General features: G+C 47.5%; 1 protein-coding gene across 1 annotated transcript in view; it reads right to left on the reverse strand.

The window, feature by feature from the left end:
• The window catches only part of LOC311247581 (protocadherin Fat 3-like), a gene marked incomplete at both ends in the record, with an annotated part of 404408 nt that overhangs the window by 53129 nt on the left and 331185 nt on the right, over positions 1 to 20094 (reverse strand). Inside the window, 2 exon segments of the mRNA XM_084338612.1 lie at positions 10563 to 10731; positions 18461 to 18596. Coding sequence (XP_084194738.1) covers positions 10563 to 10731; positions 18461 to 18596 — 305 coding nt within the window.

The following is a 20094-nucleotide window of genomic DNA, read 5'->3' on the forward strand; positions in this document are numbered from 1 at the left end:
TAAAAGCAGCACAATGAACACAGATCTGTCAGTGCCGAGTCCGACCTCGTCTTAAATAACAAACAGCATTGCGTGTATTCAAAATTCATTTTCCCATTCGAATCCCACGGCCATCGAACGAAGCTTCGAAGCTTCGAAGTATTTAAGACAGATAACAATAATAAATGCACAGAAAAGCAATAAGGTCGATCTACTGTGGAAGTTCATGGGATCGATGCACGTTCCGCGGCCCAGAGGCATGGAGGCACGTCCTGCGTATCACGGGGGGGAAGTGGCTTGACGAGGTGTCCGTCTTCTAAACATGCTCTGCGACGCCTTTTTGCGAAACGCGAGGAGCACGACTGGAGCAGCAGCAGAAGGACAGGAAGTATGCCTTTAAAGCGCTGTTGCACGTACTGTAGAGCAGGGGTTCCCAAACTTTTCAGGCCGGGACCCAGAAAATAAGGCGTCAGAGAGCACATCGTCAGGCTTTTTTTTTTTTTTTTTTTTTTAAATACTATTGTTGCTTTGGTTGTTTTCAGCGTTTTATGTGCATAATCTGTTATTTAGTTTGAAATGTTCGTTGAAATAAGTAGATTTTTTGTTTTTGTTTATTTATTAAGTTAATATAAAACCATATAGTCACATTTTAGAATACAATAGAATAGAATTTTAGAATACAACTAGAAACACTGTCCTGGCCTGCTTCTAAGTTCAGTGGCCTGACAAAAAAAAATTGCATTTTTTATTTAATTTTTTATTTTTGGAAATCATCTCGCGGCCCTCCCGTGGCTGCTCGCGGCCCACCTTTGGGTCGCGACCCCGACTTTGGGAACCACTGCTGTATAGGACCGGCCCCCCGTCGCTGACTGTGTGAACAACACGGGGGTGTCCGGGACATAAATCACACGAGGGAGGAGCCACGCGCCGCCGGACACAGCGTCGCTTCTACGCGCACGTACGCACGCTCTGACGGGTGTCAAGACCGGCGATGCGGAGAGCATCCTAAAGAAACTCCCCCTGTAAGATTCCCCCCCCCCCTTGTTCACAGCTTGCACTATGCGGCGCGTGCCGGTGACTGATGGACCCGGGGGGGGGGTCTGACACCGGACAGGCCTGGGCTGCATGGGCCCCCCAGCTCGACTGAGAGACGACAGGGGCGGATAGCTGCCCCAGCAGAGGAGGGTGAGATGTTCTGATGATGGGTGAAATCAGTGTCATGGCTACAAGAGTACCTTTCAACCAGCACCACAAGAGAGGGCCTTTCAAGAAATTCTGCAGTTCAGTTCAGTTCAGTTCAGTTATTTTTTATTTCAGGCTTTGGACACATAACAACGGTCATTCCATAAATCGTCAAAGTTTTACCAGCTGCCATTGCAGCATTGTCCAATTGTCCGAAAAGGGCTGAAGGGAGAAGCACTAGGCTCGTCGGGCCCTCCCCCTGAAGACTTACGTTTCTTTTCTTTTTTTCATTTACATACATAGTACATACAATAAGAATTCTGCAGTCCATTTACCATTCACCCAAAATATAACAAAAATCCCTTTCAATTATGTCCCTAAGACCCTCAACATTGCAAATATGCTGCCGAATCAAACCAAACAAGCCTCCTATAACGCCTTTACAGCAGTACTCCACACCCCGTAGTCCGAGGTCTGCTTGCTTGTTGTTTTCCCAGAATCTGGTGATGGAGGTAGCTGGGGGGGGGGGGGGGCTGTCGTCTCTCAGCAGTGTCTGGTCAGTAACATGGGTCTCCCAGTCCCTCCGCTCTGCAGTAAACAGCCATCACTGATATAGAGTGTCTGGTCAGTAACATGGGTCTCCCAGTCCCTCCACTCTGCAGTAAACAGCCATCACTGATATAGAGTGTCTGGTCAGTAACATGGGTCTCCCAGTCCCTCCGCTCTGCAGTAAACAGCCATCACTGATATAGTGTCTGGTCAGTAACATGGGTCTCCCAGTCTCTCCTGCTCTGCAGTAAACAGCCATCACTGATATAGAGTGTCTGGTCAGTAACATGGGTCTCCATAAAGGGGGGACTGGGAGACCCATGTTACTGACCAGACACTCTATATCAGTGATGGCTGTTTACTGCAGAGTGGAGAGACTGGGAGACCCATGTTACTGACCAGACACTCTATATCAGTGATGGATGTTGTTTACTGCAGAGTGGAGGGACTGGGAGACCCATGTTACTGACCAGACACTCTATATCAGTGATGGATGTTGTTTACTGCAGAGTGGAGGGACTGGGAGACCCATGTTACTGACCAGACACTCTATATCAGTGATGGCTGTTTACTGCAGAGCAGGATGGACTGGGAGAGACCCATGTTACTGACCAGACACTCTATATCAGTGATGGCTGTTTACTGCAGAGTGGAGGGACTGGGAGACCCATGTTACTGACCAGACACTCTATATCAGTGATGGCTGTTTACTGCAGAGCAGGAGGGACTGGGAGACCCATGTTACTGACCAGACACTCTATATCAGTGATGGATGTTGTTTACTGCAGAGTGGAGGGACTGGGAGACCCATGTTACTGACCAGACACTCTATATCAGTGATGGCTGTTTACTGCAGAGCAGGAGGGACTGGGAGAGACCCATGTTACTGACCAGACACTCTATATCAGTGATGGCTGTTTACTGCAGAGTGGAGGGACTGGGAGACCCATGTTACTGACCAGACACTCTGTATCAGTGATGACTGTTTACTGCAGAGTGGAGGGACTGGGAGACCCATGTTACTGACCAGACACTCTATATCAGTGATGGCTGTTTACTGCAGAGCAGGAGGGACTGGGAGACCCATGTTACTGACCAGACACTCTGTATCAGTGATGACTGTTTACTGTAGAGTGGAGAGACTGGGAGACCCATGTTACTGAGCAGACACTCTGTATCAGTGATGTCTGTTTACTGCAGAGTGGAGGGACTGGGAGACCCATGTTACTGACCAGACACTCTATATCAGTGATGGCTGTTTACTGCAGAGCGGAGGGACTGAGAGACCCATGTTACTGACCAGACACTATATCAGTGATGGCTGTTTACTGCAGAGTGGAGAGACTGGGAGACCCATGTTACTGACCAGACACTCTATATCAGTGATGGCTGTTTACTGCAGAGCGGAGGGACTGGGAGACCCATGTTACTGACCAGACACTCTGTATCAGTGATGTCTGTTTACTGCAGAGTGGAGGGACTGGGAGACCCATGTTACTGACCAGACACTCTATATCAGTGATGGCTGTTTACTGCAGAGCAGGAGGGACTGAGAGACCCATGTTACTGACCAGACACTCTATATCAGTGATGGCTGTTTACTGCAGAGCGGAGGGACTGGGAGACCCATGTTACTGACCAGACACTCTATATCAGTGATGGCTGTTTACTGCAGAGTGGAGGGACTGAGAGACCCATGTTACTGACCAGACACTCTGTATCAGTGATGACTGTTTACTGCAGAGTGGAGGGACTGAGAGACCCATGTTACTGACCAGACACTCTATATCAGTGATGGCTGTTTACTGTAGAGTGGAGGGACTGGGAGACCCATGTTACTGACCAGACACTCTATATCAGTGATGGCTGTTTACTGCAGAGTGGAGGGACTGAGAGACCCATGTTACTGACCAGACACTCTATATCAGTGATGGCTGTTTACTGTAGAGTGGAGGGACTGGGAGACCCATGTTACTGACCAGACACTCTATATCAGTGATGACTGTTTACTGCAGAGTGGAGGGACTGGGAGACCCATGTTACTGACCAGACACTCTATATCAGTGATGACTGTTTACTGCAGAGCAGGAGGGACTGGGAGACCCATGTTACTGACCAGACACTGTATCAGTGATGACTGTTTACTGCAGAGCAGGAGGGACTGAGAGACCCATGTTACTGACCAGACACTCTATATCAGTGATGGCTGTTTACTGCAGAGTGGAGGGACTGGGAGACCCATGTTACTGACCAGACACTCTGTATCAGTGATGGCTGTTTACTGCAGAGTGGAGGGACTGGGAGACCCATGTTACTGACCAGACACTCTATATCAGTGATGGCTGTTTACTGCAGAGCGGAGGGACTGGGAGACCCATGTTACTGACCAGACACTCTATATCAGTGATGACTGTTTACTGCAGAGTGGAGGGACTGGGAGACCCATGTTACTGACCAGACACTATATATCAGTGATGGCTGTTTACTGCAGAGTGGAGGGACTGGGAGACCCATGTTACTGACCAGACACTCTGTATCAGTGATGGCTGTTTACTGCAGAGTGGAGGGACTGGGAGACCCATGTTACTGACCAGACACTCTATATCAGTGATGGCTGTTTACTGCAGAGTGGAGGGACTGAGAGACCCATGTTACTGACCAGACACTCTATATCAGTGATGGCTGTTTACTGTAGAGTGGAGGGACTGGGAGACCCATGTTACTGACCAGACACTCTATATCAGTGATGGCTGTTTACTGCAGAGTGGAGGGACTGAGAGACCCATGTTACTGACCAGACACTCTATATCAGTGATGGCTGTTTACTGTAGAGTGGAGGGACTGGGAGACCCATGTTACTGACCAGACACTCTATATCAGTGATGACAGTTTACTGCAGAGCGGAGGGACTGGGAGACCCATGTTACTGACCAGACACTCTATATCAGTGATGACTGTTTACTGCAGAGCAGGAGGGACTGGGAGACCCATGTTACTGACCAGACACTGTATCAGTGATGACTGTTTACTGCAGAGCAGGAGGGACTGAGAGACCCATGTTACTGACCAGACACTCTATATCAGTGATGGCTGTTTACTGCAGAGTGGAGGGACTGGGAGACCCATGTTACTGACCAGACACTCTGTATCAGTGATGGCTGTTTACTGCAGAGTGGAGGGACTGGGAGACCCATGTTACTGACCAGACACTCTATATCAGTGATGGCTGTTTACTGCAGAGCGGAGGGACTGGGAGACCCATGTTACTGACCAGACACTCTATATCAGTGATGACTGTTTACTGCAGAGTGGAGGGACTGGGAGACCCATGTTACTGACCAGACACTATATATCAGTGATGGCTGTTTACTGCAGAGTGGAGGGACTGGGAGACCCATGTTACTGACCAGACACTCTGTATCAGTGATGGCTGTTTACTGCAGAGTGGGGGGACTGGGAGACCCATGTTACTGACCAGACACTCTATATCAGTGATGGCTGTTTACTGCAGAGTGGAGGGACTGAGAGACCCATGTTACTGACCAGACACTCTATATCAGTGATGGCTGTTTACTGCAGAGTGGAGGGACTGGGAGACCCATGTTACTGACCAGACACTCTATATCAGTGATGGCTGTTTACTGCAGAGTGGAGGGACTGGGAGACCCATGTTACTGACCAGACACTCTATATCAGTGATGGCTGTTTACTGCAGAGTGGAGGGACTGGGAGACCCATGTTACTGACCAGACACTCTATATCAGTGATGGCTGTTTACTGCAGAGTGGAGGGACTGAGAGACCCATGTTACTGACCAGACACTCTATATCAGTGATGGCTGTTTACTGCAGAATGGAGGGACTGGGAGACCCATGTTACTGACCAGACACTCTATATCAGAATGTCAGAATGTAGAGCTATTATTTTAACACGTAGACCACTTATTTTAACAACAAAATACCACTCACAGCACCTCGTCAGTTGACTGTGTGAACAACACGGGGGTGTCCGGGACATAAATCACACGAGGGAGGAGCCACGCGCCGCCGGACACAGCGTCGCTTCTACGCGCACGTACGCACGCTCTGACGGGTGTCAAGACCGGCGATGCGGAGAGCATCCTAAAGAAACTCCCCCTGTAAGATTCCCCCCCCCCTTGTTCACAGCTTGCACTATGCGGCGCGTGCCGGTGACTGATGGACCCGGGGGGGGGGTCTGACACCGGACAGGCCTGGGCTGCATGGGCCCCCCAGCTCGACTGAGAGACGACAGGGGCGGATAGCTGCCCCAGCAGAGGAGGGTGAGATGTTCTGATGATGGGTGAAATCAGTGTCATGGCTACAAGAGTACCTTTCAACCAGCACCACAAGAGAGGGCCTTTCAAGAAATTCTGCAGTTCAGTTCAGTTCAGTTCAGTTATTTTTTATTTCAGGCTTTGGACACATAACAACGGTCATTCCATAAATCGTCAAAGTTTTACCAGCTGCCATTGCAGCATTGTCCAATTGTCCGAAAAGGGCTGAAGGGAGAAGCACTAGGCTCGTCGGGCCCTCCCCCTGAAGACTTACGTTTCTTTTCTTTTTTTCATTTACATACATAGTACATACAATAAGAATTCTGCAGTCCATTTACCATTCACCCAAAATATAACAAAAATCCCTTTCAATTATGTCCCTAAGACCCTCAACATTGCAAATATGCTGCCGAATCAAACCAAACAAGCCTCCTATAACGCCTTTACAGCAGTACTCCACACCCCGTAGTCCGAGGTCTGCTTGCTTGTTGTTTTCCCAGAATCTGGTGATGGAGGTAGCTGGGGGGGGGGGGGGGCTGTCGTCTCTCAGCAGTGTCTGGTCAGTAACATGGGTCTCCCAGTCCCTCCGCTCTGCAGTAAACAGCCATCACTGATATAGAGTGTCTGGTCAGTAACATGGGTCTCCCAGTCCCTCCACTCTGCAGTAAACAGCCATCACTGATATAGAGTGTCTGGTCAGTAACATGGGTCTCCCAGTCTCTCCACTCTGCAGTAAACAGCCATCACTGATATAGAGTGTCTGGTCAGTAACATGGGTCTCCATAAAGGGGGGACTGGGAGACCCATGTTACTGACCAGACACTCTATATCAGTGATGGCTGTTTACTGCAGAGTGGAGAGACTGGGAGACCCATGTTACTGACCAGACACTCTATATCAGTGATGGATGTTGTTTACTGCAGAGTGGAGGGACTGGGAGACCCATGTTACTGACCAGACACTCTATATCAGTGATGGATGTTGTTTACTGCAGAGTGGAGGGACTGGGAGACCCATGTTACTGACCAGACACTCTATATCAGTGATGGCTGTTTACTGCAGAGCAGGATGGACTGGGAGAGACCCATGTTACTGACCAGACACTCTATATCAGTGATGGCTGTTTACTGCAGAGTGGAGGGACTGGGAGACCCATGTTACTGACCAGACACTCTATATCAGTGATGGCTGTTTACTGCAGAGCAGGAGGGACTGGGAGACCCATGTTACTGACCAGACACTCTATATCAGTGATGGATGTTGTTTACTGCAGAGTGGAGGGACTGGGAGACCCATGTTACTGACCAGACACTCTATATCAGTGATGGCTGTTTACTGCAGAGCAGGAGGGACTGGGAGAGACCCATGTTACTGACCAGACACTCTATATCAGTGATGGCTGTTTACTGCAGAGTGGAGGGACTGGGAGACCCATGTTACTGACCAGACACTCTGTATCAGTGATGACTGTTTACTGCAGAGTGGAGGGACTGGGAGACCCATGTTACTGACCAGACACTCTATATCAGTGATGGCTGTTTACTGCAGAGCAGGAGGGACTGGGAGACCCATGTTACTGACCAGACACTCTGTATCAGTGATGACTGTTTACTGTAGAGTGGAGAGACTGGGAGACCCATGTTACTGAGCAGACACTCTGTATCAGTGATGTCTGTTTACTGCAGAGTGGAGGGACTGGGAGACCCATGTTACTGACCAGACACTCTATATCAGTGATGGCTGTTTACTGCAGAGCGGAGGGACTGAGAGACCCATGTTACTGACCAGACACTATATCAGTGATGGCTGTTTACTGCAGAGTGGAGAGACTGGGAGACCCATGTTACTGACCAGACACTCTATATCAGTGATGGCTGTTTACTGCAGAGCGGAGGGACTGGGAGACCCATGTTACTGACCAGACACTCTGTATCAGTGATGTCTGTTTACTGCAGAGTGGAGGGACTGGGAGACCCATGTTACTGACCAGACACTCTATATCAGTGATGGCTGTTTACTGCAGAGCAGGAGGGACTGAGAGACCCATGTTACTGACCAGACACTCTATATCAGTGATGGCTGTTTACTGCAGAGCGGAGGGACTGGGAGACCCATGTTACTGACCAGACACTCTATATCAGTGATGGCTGTTTACTGCAGAGTGGAGGGACTGAGAGACCCATGTTACTGACCAGACACTCTGTATCAGTGATGACTGTTTACTGCAGAGTGGAGGGACTGAGAGACCCATGTTACTGACCAGACACTCTATATCAGTGATGGCTGTTTACTGTAGAGTGGAGGGACTGGGAGACCCATGTTACTGACCAGACACTCTATATCAGTGATGGCTGTTTACTGCAGAGTGGAGGGACTGAGAGACCCATGTTACTGACCAGACACTCTATATCAGTGATGGCTGTTTACTGTAGAGTGGAGGGACTGGGAGACCCATGTTACTGACCAGACACTCTATATCAGTGATGACTGTTTACTGCAGAGTGGAGGGACTGGGAGACCCATGTTACTGACCAGACACTCTATATCAGTGATGACTGTTTACTGCAGAGCAGGAGGGACTGGGAGACCCATGTTACTGACCAGACACTGTATCAGTGATGACTGTTTACTGCAGAGCAGGAGGGACTGAGAGACCCATGTTACTGACCAGACACTCTATATCAGTGATGGCTGTTTACTGCAGAGTGGAGGGACTGGGAGACCCATGTTACTGACCAGACACTCTGTATCAGTGATGGCTGTTTACTGCAGAGTGGAGGGACTGGGAGACCCATGTTACTGACCAGACACTCTATATCAGTGATGGCTGTTTACTGCAGAGCGGAGGGACTGGGAGACCCATGTTACTGACCAGACACTCTATATCAGTGATGACTGTTTACTGCAGAGTGGAGGGACTGGGAGACCCATGTTACTGACCAGACACTATATATCAGTGATGGCTGTTTACTGCAGAGTGGAGGGACTGGGAGACCCATGTTACTGACCAGACACTCTGTATCAGTGATGGCTGTTTACTGCAGAGTGGAGGGACTGGGAGACCCATGTTACTGACCAGACACTCTATATCAGTGATGGCTGTTTACTGCAGAGTGGAGGGACTGAGAGACCCATGTTACTGACCAGACACTCTATATCAGTGATGGCTGTTTACTGTAGAGTGGAGGGACTGGGAGACCCATGTTACTGACCAGACACTCTATATCAGTGATGGCTGTTTACTGCAGAGTGGAGGGACTGAGAGACCCATGTTACTGACCAGACACTCTATATCAGTGATGGCTGTTTACTGTAGAGTGGAGGGACTGGGAGACCCATGTTACTGACCAGACACTCTATATCAGTGATGACAGTTTACTGCAGAGCGGAGGGACTGGGAGACCCATGTTACTGACCAGACACTCTATATCAGTGATGACTGTTTACTGCAGAGCAGGAGGGACTGGGAGACCCATGTTACTGACCAGACACTGTATCAGTGATGACTGTTTACTGCAGAGCAGGAGGGACTGAGAGACCCATGTTACTGACCAGACACTCTATATCAGTGATGGCTGTTTACTGCAGAGTGGAGGGACTGGGAGACCCATGTTACTGACCAGACACTCTGTATCAGTGATGGCTGTTTACTGCAGAGTGGAGGGACTGGGAGACCCATGTTACTGACCAGACACTCTATATCAGTGATGGCTGTTTACTGCAGAGCGGAGGGACTGGGAGACCCATGTTACTGACCAGACACTCTATATCAGTGATGACTGTTTACTGCAGAGTGGAGGGACTGGGAGACCCATGTTACTGACCAGACACTATATATCAGTGATGGCTGTTTACTGCAGAGTGGAGGGACTGGGAGACCCATGTTACTGACCAGACACTCTGTATCAGTGATGGCTGTTTACTGCAGAGTGGAGGGACTGGGAGACCCATGTTACTGACCAGACACTCTATATCAGTGATGGCTGTTTACTGCAGAGTGGAGGGACTGAGAGACCCATGTTACTGACCAGACACTATATCAGTGATGGCTGTTTACTGCAGAGTGGAGGGACTGGGAGACCCATGTTACTGACCAGACACTCTATATCAGTGATGGCTGTTTACTGCAGAGTGGAGGGACTGGGAGACCCATGTTACTGACCAGACACTCTATATCAGTGATGGCTGTTTACTGCAGAGTGGAGGGACTGGGAGACCCATGTTACTGACCAGACACTCTATATCAGTGATGGCTGTTTACTGCAGAGTGGAGGGACTGAGAGACCCATGTTACTGACCAGACACTCTATATCAGTGATGGCTGTTTACTGCAGAATGGAGGGACTGGGAGACCCATGTTACTGACCAGACACTCTATATCAGAATGTCAGAATGTAGAGCTATTATTTTAACACGTAGACCACTTATTTTAACAACAAAATACCACTCACAGCACCTCGTCAGTTGTACTTCCTCCTTGACAGCTTGGGACGTGTTTTTAGTGTGCACTAAGGTTTTAAATGAAGGCGTTGTGCACGTGGCCTGGCTAATACTGCACCTGTGTGTCGCCGCCGGGGGTTCGATCCCCGCAGAGCCGCCCCTCGTAGCCCTCCGAACAGTTACAGGAGAAGGCCGAGCCGGCCACAGCCACGCCCACGTCCAGGCACTCCCCTCCGTCCTCGCACGCCCCCCCTCCGCACTCCTTTACACCCTCCTCCACACACCTGCTGCCCCCGGAGACGAGGAAGAGGGGGGGGGGGGGGGGGGGGCAGAGAGACAAGAGGGGGATAAGTGATGTCAAAAAGAGAGGGGGGGGGGGGGGGGGGTGAGACACCGTGTGAGAACAGATAATTACATTTCAAAACCACACTTTTGGCTGCTCTGTTGAGTGACACTTGTTATCCTGTTAAAGGATACACACACACACACAGACGTGCATGCACACACACATACACACGCACACACACACACACACACACACACACACACACACACACACACACACACACAGACATACATTAATACTCCATTCACAGGGCTTCTATTTCATTTTTCAAACGTCACATCCCGCTGTGCGCCTGAAGAAAGGCATCGCCGTCTTGCCTTCACTTACTCTCCTAATGGGGTGCACTTCCAACTCACTTCCAGATTCACCTGGGATTTACAACCGTACGCCTGGAGGGAGGCCCCCGCGGAGGGGGAGGTGGGGACATAGATATATATAGAACACTATAGCTTGCCCGCGCTGCCGGCCAATGGAGAGCGACGTCACTGAACCGCCGCCATCTTGGGAGAGTCAGCCTTGAGTGAGAGTGAGTGAGCTGCACAGACAAAAATACTCATAACTCGCTGAAATATTGACGGATTTACAAACGGTTTGGTTTATTACAAGCATTATTAACCTGGCTATGATTCAAGCGGTTTGTAAAAAAAAAACATCTTTAATTTTTTTTATAAGTATGCAGTATCATAACTACATCTTTGATGTTTATAGCAAACCAACCCGTTTGTAAATCCGTCAATATTTCAGCGAGTTATGAGTATTTTTGTCTGTGCAGCTCACTCACTCTCACTCAAGGCTGACTGGGGCAAGATGGCGGCGGTTCAGTGACGCTGGTGACTCCGCCTTAAGCTATCTAGTGTTCTATATAGATATCTATGGTGTGAGTGCTCAGTGCTCTCTTCTTCTTCTTCTTCTTCTTCTTCTTCTTCTTCTTCTTCTTCTTCTTCTTCTTCTTCTTCTTCTTCTTCTTCTTCTTCTTCTTCTTCTTCTTCTTCTTCTTCTTCTTCTTCTTCTTCTTCTTCTTCTTCCTGACTGTGAATGTTAGCCGGGACAAAAACATCCACGCGCTGTTTTCCGTGATGAAGGGAGAGGAGGATGATGCCATCCGGGTCAGGTTGATGAATAGACATTACATGGTTTGGAGTGATGCGTGCCATCAACCGGAAACCTCTCAACAGGGTCGTTATTAAGATCAGCGGCAAGATCATTGGGAAGGACCAGAAGCCACACTCAGCAGCATCCACAAGAAACGGACAGTTAAAAAGGCCTCCCAAATAGTTGAGGACAACACACACACACCCTCCACACCCATTACAAACTAATGCCCTCAGGCCGTCGATACAGAGCTTCATCGTTGAACAAAAGGGGCTTAGGTAGCTTCGTGCCAACCTCCATCAGACTGCTGAACACCGGACTGCCCCCCCCCCCCCCCCCCCCCCAGGACTTTGGACTACTTAAAATAGACTCCCCCTTCCACCTGATGGACATATATCACCTGTGCTACTATTATTTATTATTTATATATACATAGAACTGCTCCACATGGATTTTAATATATCATGCTTTAAGTACTGTAGTCTTAATGTAGTTGGTGTTTTTTTACATAGTGGTCTTTTTACTGTAGTTTTAACGAAGCTGGTGTTTTTTTTTTATAGTGGTGAGTGTCTATGTATTGTGACTGTATGTTTGTATTTTAACCACTGCACAAATGAAGTTCCGAAAGGAAAATAAAGTAATTTGAAGTTTGAAGTTGAAGACACTTTATTTTATTTTATTTCTTTCGTTTTCTCTTTTTAAGCGCGCTAATGTCCTAGCGTCTCATCAACCATGAGGAGGACAATACCTCTGCACACTTGAACACAAGACTTTGTGTTTCAACAGGCGGGTCAGAGCGAGAGAGAAGGGGAGAAGGTCCCGTGCGCCGTTTTAAAAGGTGCCATAGATACCGTTCAGCCACTAGATGTCGCACTGGAGCACCAGCGTGCCAAATTATCCAATCAGGTGCATTTCCATGTGGGGGAAATGGGAAGTAGGGAGGGGATACATGAGGTGCGCAACATGTAAACAACATTCATTTTGGACGCGCCAAAATGTTTTCGATGATACATCAATTCATCAATAATTGTTTGGGGGAGGGGGGTGGGGGGAAATACTTCCTTATTCCGCGACTTTTTTTTATTTATTTTTTAATCTTTTTCCCCCTCCTTTTTTTCAATTTTTCTCCCATCCCACTGTTAGTCGTTATGCCAATTCCCAACCCCTTTCCTGGTTGTTGCGCACCCCCTCCCTACTGTTGGTCCGGGAGGGCGGAGACTGTCACATGCTTTCCTCCGACACATGTGCAGCCAGCCGGCAGCCAGCCTGGCAGCGCAGATTCTCACCGGGAGAATGTAACGTGTGGAAGGTCCGACCGAACTGTAGGGGTCGCTGTCCACAACGCCCAGGACCCACCCACGGCTCCTCCCCCTAACTCAGCCAAACGAGTTAGTATAGCGATCAGCCCAAGCCAAGGCAATGCTGACTCTCCGGGAGTCGAGACCGCAGCCTCTTGCATTGGTGACGAGCACAATCTCCGCTACGCCACCTGACCGCCTTATTCCGCACCTTTCTAAAAGCCCTGTGGATGTATTATTTAAAAAACAGGATCACTCTACATAAAATGTTCATCTATAGCACCTCTAAGCTTGCAAATAGACCTTTTTCCCCCCTTTTCGATCCCAACGGATCTTCCTCAGATCTTCCTCAGAGCCGAGTCCTATTAATATTATAATACAAATAAAAACGAGTTCTATTTGCGAGCTTACTACGGCGCACGAGGAGTCGAGGACCTCTTCCTTTTCTATTCCTAGTGATATGAGATATATCCTGATATGCTGATATGAGATTAGGAACAGATCATAAACACACCGACCGGTGGATCATGTAGCGAAGATCCGTGCGGATCGAAGCACTGATTTACCGGGTGCTTTACCGAGAACAAACACCTACCGGGTGCTTTACCGAGAACAAACACCTACCGGGTGTTTTACCGAGAACTAAGGCTGCGTCCCATTTCTCCCCTTGGCCCTACCCCTCGTTTCGGAGTGCCCTCGATGGGGAGTCACCTTCCAGAGCAGCACTACGAAATGGGACAGCACTAGCACTCACAAGCGTAAACAGTTGCCGACAGCGTAATGATGACGCAACTCACCCATGTGCCGACTGTTTACATTATACTTACAGGCAGCTTACATCAGAAGGGCCATGGAGCTCGCTCTGCATACCATGTGAATTATAACGAATGTCTTCAGTGTTTATGCTGCTTGTATATAAAAAGGTTTTTGGTATCCAAACTCTTGACATTTTGTGTTGTTATTTTGTAGCACAAGTGTTAATCGAATGTTAGTCAGGTTCTTTATATTCATACAGTATGTCAGTCAAATAGAAAATGAGTGGGTGAGACTATAATAAAGCATATACAGTAGTACTACATGGTATTGCATGGTACTACATGGCAGTATAGCGTACTACATGATACAACAGGGTACTTCATGTTACTAAAGGATGCTACATGTTACTAAAGGATAATACATGTTACAACAGAGTTACATTTGACTAAAGGACACAACGTGTTACTAACATTTTGTATTATGTGTATTATTTATGCTTAGCATACACAAAAACCTAACACAGCATTTATCAAAGACGAAAAACAGTCATGCCAGCCATATTGGATTGCATCTGCCATCTTGGATATTAATTGTGTTATTAATCTGTCCATGTATTAGTAATATTGGTCTTAAAGTTTTGAAAATAATGACGTATAGGTTTATGTAATAAAAAGAATTGTAGTAAAAGATAAACTTGAATTTCATAACTTTTGGGTTCCATCTCTGCATAGCAGTGAGAGATGGAGAGAGAAACCAGATGGATGTACCAGGTTGAATTAGCGATTTTCTACATTTCTAAATAATGTGTAAAAAAAATAACTAACATATTCCAGTTGACTGTATATTTTTTGAACGATTCGTTACGAAGAGATCAATACGTCCATTTGTATAAATTACTGGTAGTACCGCTCTGCCATTTTATTTTTTCTAAATCCGCTCAGCCGCATCCGTCAATCACGCCCCCCCTGCCCTCACCGCTGGGACGCGTTTGCCCGGCTGGCACACACTGCCACAGCCCTGTAGGAAGTTAAAACCTTGCGCTGCTGCTTGTGTTGCTTCATCAAAAAGGTTAAGCGGCTGCCAGGCGGGCGTCGTGCCGTGGTGGTAAACAGAACCGTACATCCAGAGGATCCCGGGGCAGAAATACTGGCGTGATGACGTTATGAAATAGTACAGGGGGTCCCGGCAGAATCAAGACAGAACAGTTTCAGTTTTCATTTCCTGTTTGTGTGTTTTTAACCCTTTCACTATACCATACTACTACCAACGGGTTAACCATTTCACTGCGACAATACAGAAGGTTAACCATTTCACTAGCACACAAAAAAATGGTTAACCTGTTCACTACCACACTACGGAAGGTCCACCCTTTCACTACCACACTACAGACGGTCAACCCTTTCACTACCACACTATGGATGGTTAACCCTTTCACTATCACACTACGGAAGGTCCACCCTTTCACCACCACACTACAGACGGTCAACCCTTTCACTACCCCACTACAGACGGTTAACCCTTTCACCACCACACTACGTAAAGGTCCACCCTTTCACCACCACACTGCAGAAGGTCAACCCTTTCACTACCACACTACAGACGGTTAACCCTTTCACCACCACACTACATACGGTTAACCCTTTCACTACCAACTACAGAAGGTCAACCCTTTCACCACCACACTACAGACGGTCAACCCTTTCACTACCACACTACATAAGGTCAACCCTTTCACTACCACACTACAGATGGTCAACCCTTTCACTACCACACTACAGACGGTTAGGGATAGGGAAAGGGATAGAGATAGAGTTAGATTATTTGTGAAAGGGTTAACCTTCTGTAGTGTGGTAGTGAAAGGGTTACGGATTCTGCAGGCGTGACCGTGCACGTTAAGTTGTTGTTCACGTCATATCCTTTAGAATTTGGAGATAAAAACAAGCCAATGTCCTGTGTTGTTGAGGAATCCCTTTTGGTTTCAATCTCACAGTTTCAATCTGGCACCTACTTGAGAGCCAGGAGCACCCGACCTCTCTCTACTCAGTGTCCCCCTCTCTCCCTCAGTGTCCCCCTCTCTCTACTCAGTGTCCCCCTCTCTCCCTCAGTGTCCCCTTCTCTCCCTCAGTGTCCCCCTCTCTCTACTCAGTGTCCCCCTCTCTCCCTCAGTGTCCCCCTCTCTCCCTCAGTGTCTCCCAGGTGGCGACTGAAAAACACTCTCCTCAGCCCAAGCTCATTTAACCTACACGTACCTTGTAGTTAGGGCTGGGCGATATGACGATATTATATAAATATCGGGTACAGTTCATTAACGATACACTTTTTTAACGTATCGTGGATATCGTGATGTTTTGCCCAAGAGGATTGTGTCGCGTCAATCTGGTCCACCCCGTTCAAACTTTTGAACAACGCCGCTCCCACACACACACTACTGCATCAAAGTTAGTACGTATGATTAACAAAGGCATTCGTTTTGTGGCATCAACATTATATAGTTACACGTTATATAGTTACACATCAGCGTATTTACCCAAACATAGCAACGTCCAATGACGACATAGATAGCAAGCGTTACTGTTCATATCTCAGTCCGTGCCGAGTTGTGCGTGCCCATTCTGCGGTCTGTTAATAAAGTTTTCAATCAGACAGATGTATGGAAAGGCTTTTATTATAACATTTGTTGCAGTAAAATCATTATGCCTCGTTGTCATGCTGCGGTGCGCTAGTAATCACTCGTCGGCTGCGGTGAGCTGTTGTTGTTGTCGTTGAGCTGAGCTCTCGTTAAAATCAAGGAGGGCATTCAGGAAGTAAAAAAATAATAGCGCTGCTTGCCGATTGGTGCTAAGAACAGCAGGGCGGGTACAAGCGGTGTGACGTAATTGGCAGACTCGACTGTCAATCAAAATTATTCTTTTGCCGGCTGAATGATTGAACGAATGAACGTTATTAACGATTGCAGAATGGGTACAATACAGTACAGCTCAATACAACAACAGTGGACTGACTGGAGGATGAAGACCAGAAAAAGACTTTCGGCTTTTTTACATAAGGGTCCTCCATTTTCAATTCATCAAAACATTTAGAGACATACAAATATACAGTAGTTTCATAAAAATGCTAAAATCCTATTTATTGATTGATTGATTGATTGATTTAAAACTTTATTAACATATTGCAGAATGGGTACAGTACAGCTCAATACATACAATTGTTAAGGGGATGCAGACCAGCGAAAGACTTTCGTCTTGTTTACATCAGGGTCCCCCATTTTCGATTCATCATATTTCATATCTAAATTATATAATATCTCATTGCTAAATATATGCAATATATAATCTAATAATCCAATAATCTAAATCTAATATATAATATAAAAATGCTAAATGCATGGGTATTTTATTTTGTCTTTAATGTTAGCTTGCAAACTCAAATACTGTCTTGGTAAGCCTCATAATGAATTGTTTGGGGAAAAAAAGAAAAACATCGTGATGCGTATCGTGTATCGCCGAAAGGTCAGAAAATATCGTGATATCATATTTAGGCCATATCGCCCAGCCCTACTTGTAGTATGTGTTTTCACTATAAAGCATACTGTATACTGTATTGATACATTTAAGACATAATTGATGAGTTTGGCTCCACCACACCTGTATACAGTAGATCAAATGTTTTGATAATACTACAATACTAGTCATAACCTTTGGTGGTATGACAGGTTATCATAAGAGTTTGGTATTGTGGTACTTTGGTTTTGAAGTACTGCACGACCCTAATCTGAACTCAATTGCACCGTTCATCTCAATATGAATGTTGCATGAATACTGGAGTCTTTACTCTTGAATTTCCCAAAGGGGATTAATAAAGGGACACTTGACTTGACATGATGACTAACCACTGGGACATGGATCTGTGCCGTGCCTTCTGCTGCCCTCCAGTGGTGGTTGTGGTGAACCGCAGAGGGGTTTTCTATAGCCAGAGCGGCTACTGCAGAGTCAATCACTGAGCTTGTAATTATAGGCATTTTGGAGAATTGGCTGTTCAAATGAAAATGATGTGGAATTGAATTATAACCATAAATGTGCCCACACAGTAACAACACAATGTGTGCACTGTGTTAATGTGTGTGTGTGTGTGTGCGTGTGTGCGTGTGTGTGTGTGTGTGTGTGTGTGTGTGTGTGTGTGTGTGTGTGTGTGTGTGTGTGTGTGTGTGTGTGTGTGTGTGTGTGTGTGTGTGTGTGTGTGTGTGTGTGTGTGTGTGTGTGTGGGGGGATAACAGGTGCAGAGATAACAGTACATGGACACTTCCTCGTCGTCCGGATTCCTGTACATGGAAGTGCAGGTGCTCTCTATGTGGCACTGATACTGAGAATAAGCCTCCTCTTCACCATCAGTACTCTAACCATCATCATCATCATCATCATCATCATCATCATCATCATCATCATCATCATCATCATCATCATCATCATCATCATCATCCCAAATCAGCACACAAAAACCAAACGCGTGATTGGCGGTTATTCCTACATGAGTCCCGCGAGTCCTCTGGCGCCGCCGTAAGGTCTACAGCCGCCTCCGTTCTGGCACGGGTTCGGCGCGCAGGGCGTCAGCTCCAGCTCACAGCGGCCTCCGGTGAAGCCCAGGCTGCAGCTGCATTCAAAACCTGCTGGGACGAGAAGAAGAGAGCATCATAGGACCGGTTAGCGGCTAGGACCGGTTAGCGTGTAGGACCGATTAATGACAAGGACCGTTTAGCAACTAGGACCGATTAGCAACTAGGACCGGTTAGCGGCTAGGACCGATTAGCAGCTAGGACCGATTAGCAACTAGGACCGGTTAGCGGCTAGGACCGATTAGCGTGTAGGACCGATTAGCGGCTAGGACCAATTAACGACCAGGACCGATTATCAACTAGGACCGATTAGCAAATAGGACCGATTAGCAACTAGGACCGATTAGCGGCTAGGACCGATTAGCAACTAGGACCGATTAGCGGCTAGGACCGATTAGCAACTAGGACCGATTAGCAACTAGGACCGATTAGCGGCCAGGACCGATTAGCGACTAGGACCGATTAGTGTGTAGGACCGATTAGCGTGTAGGATTGATTAATGACTACAACTGATTAGCGGCTAGGACCGATTAGCGGCTAGGACTGATTAACGACTAGGACCGATTAGCGGCTAGGACCGATTAACAACTAGGACCGATTAGCAGCTAGGACCGATTAACGACTAGGACCGATTAGCGGCTAGGACAGATTAGCGGCTAGGACCGATTAGCGTGTAGGACAGATTAGCGGCTAGGACTGATTAACGACTAGGACCGATTAGCAGCTAGGACCGATTAACAACTAGGACCGATTAGCAACTAGGACCGATTACCAACTAGGACCGATTACCAACTAGGACCGATTAGCAGCTAGGACCGATTAATGACTAGGACCGATTAGCGTGTAGGACCGATTAGCGTGTAGGACCAATTAACAACTAGGACCGATTAGCAGCTAGGACCGATTAATGACTAGGACCGATTAGCATGTAGGACCGATTAGCGTGTAGGACCGATTAGCTACTAGGACCGATTAGCGGCTAGGACCGATTAGCAACTAGGACCGATTAGTAACTAGGACAGATTAGTAACTAGGACAGATTAGCATGTAGGACCGATTAGCGGCTAGGACCGATTAGCCGCCAGGACCGATTAGCGTGTAGGACCGATTAGCAACTAGGACCGATTAGCAACTAGGACCGATTAGCAACTAGGACCGATTAGCAACTAGGATCAATTAGCATGTAGGACTGATTAGCGGCCAGGACCGATTAGCGGCTAGGACCAATTAGCAACTAGGACCGATTAGCGGCTACGACCAATTAGCATGTAGGACCGATTAGCAACTAGGACCGATTAGCGGCTAGGACCGATTAGCGGCTAGGACCGATTAGCAACTAGGACCGATTAGCGGCTAGGACCGTTTAGCGGCTAGGACCGATTAGCGGCTAGGACCGATTAGCAACTAGGACCGATTAGCAACTAGGACCGATTAGCGGCTAGGACCGATTAGCAACTAGGACCGATTAGCGGCTAGGACCGATTAGCAACTAGGACCGATTAGTAACTAGGACAGATTAGTAACTAGGACAGATTAGTAACTAGGACAG

Source organism: Notolepis coatsorum, assembly GCF_963971535.1.
Source record: "Notolepis coatsorum genome assembly, contig: SCAFFOLD_101, whole genome shotgun sequence".
Lineage (NCBI taxonomy): Eukaryota > Metazoa > Chordata > Actinopteri > Aulopiformes > Paralepididae > Notolepis > Notolepis coatsorum.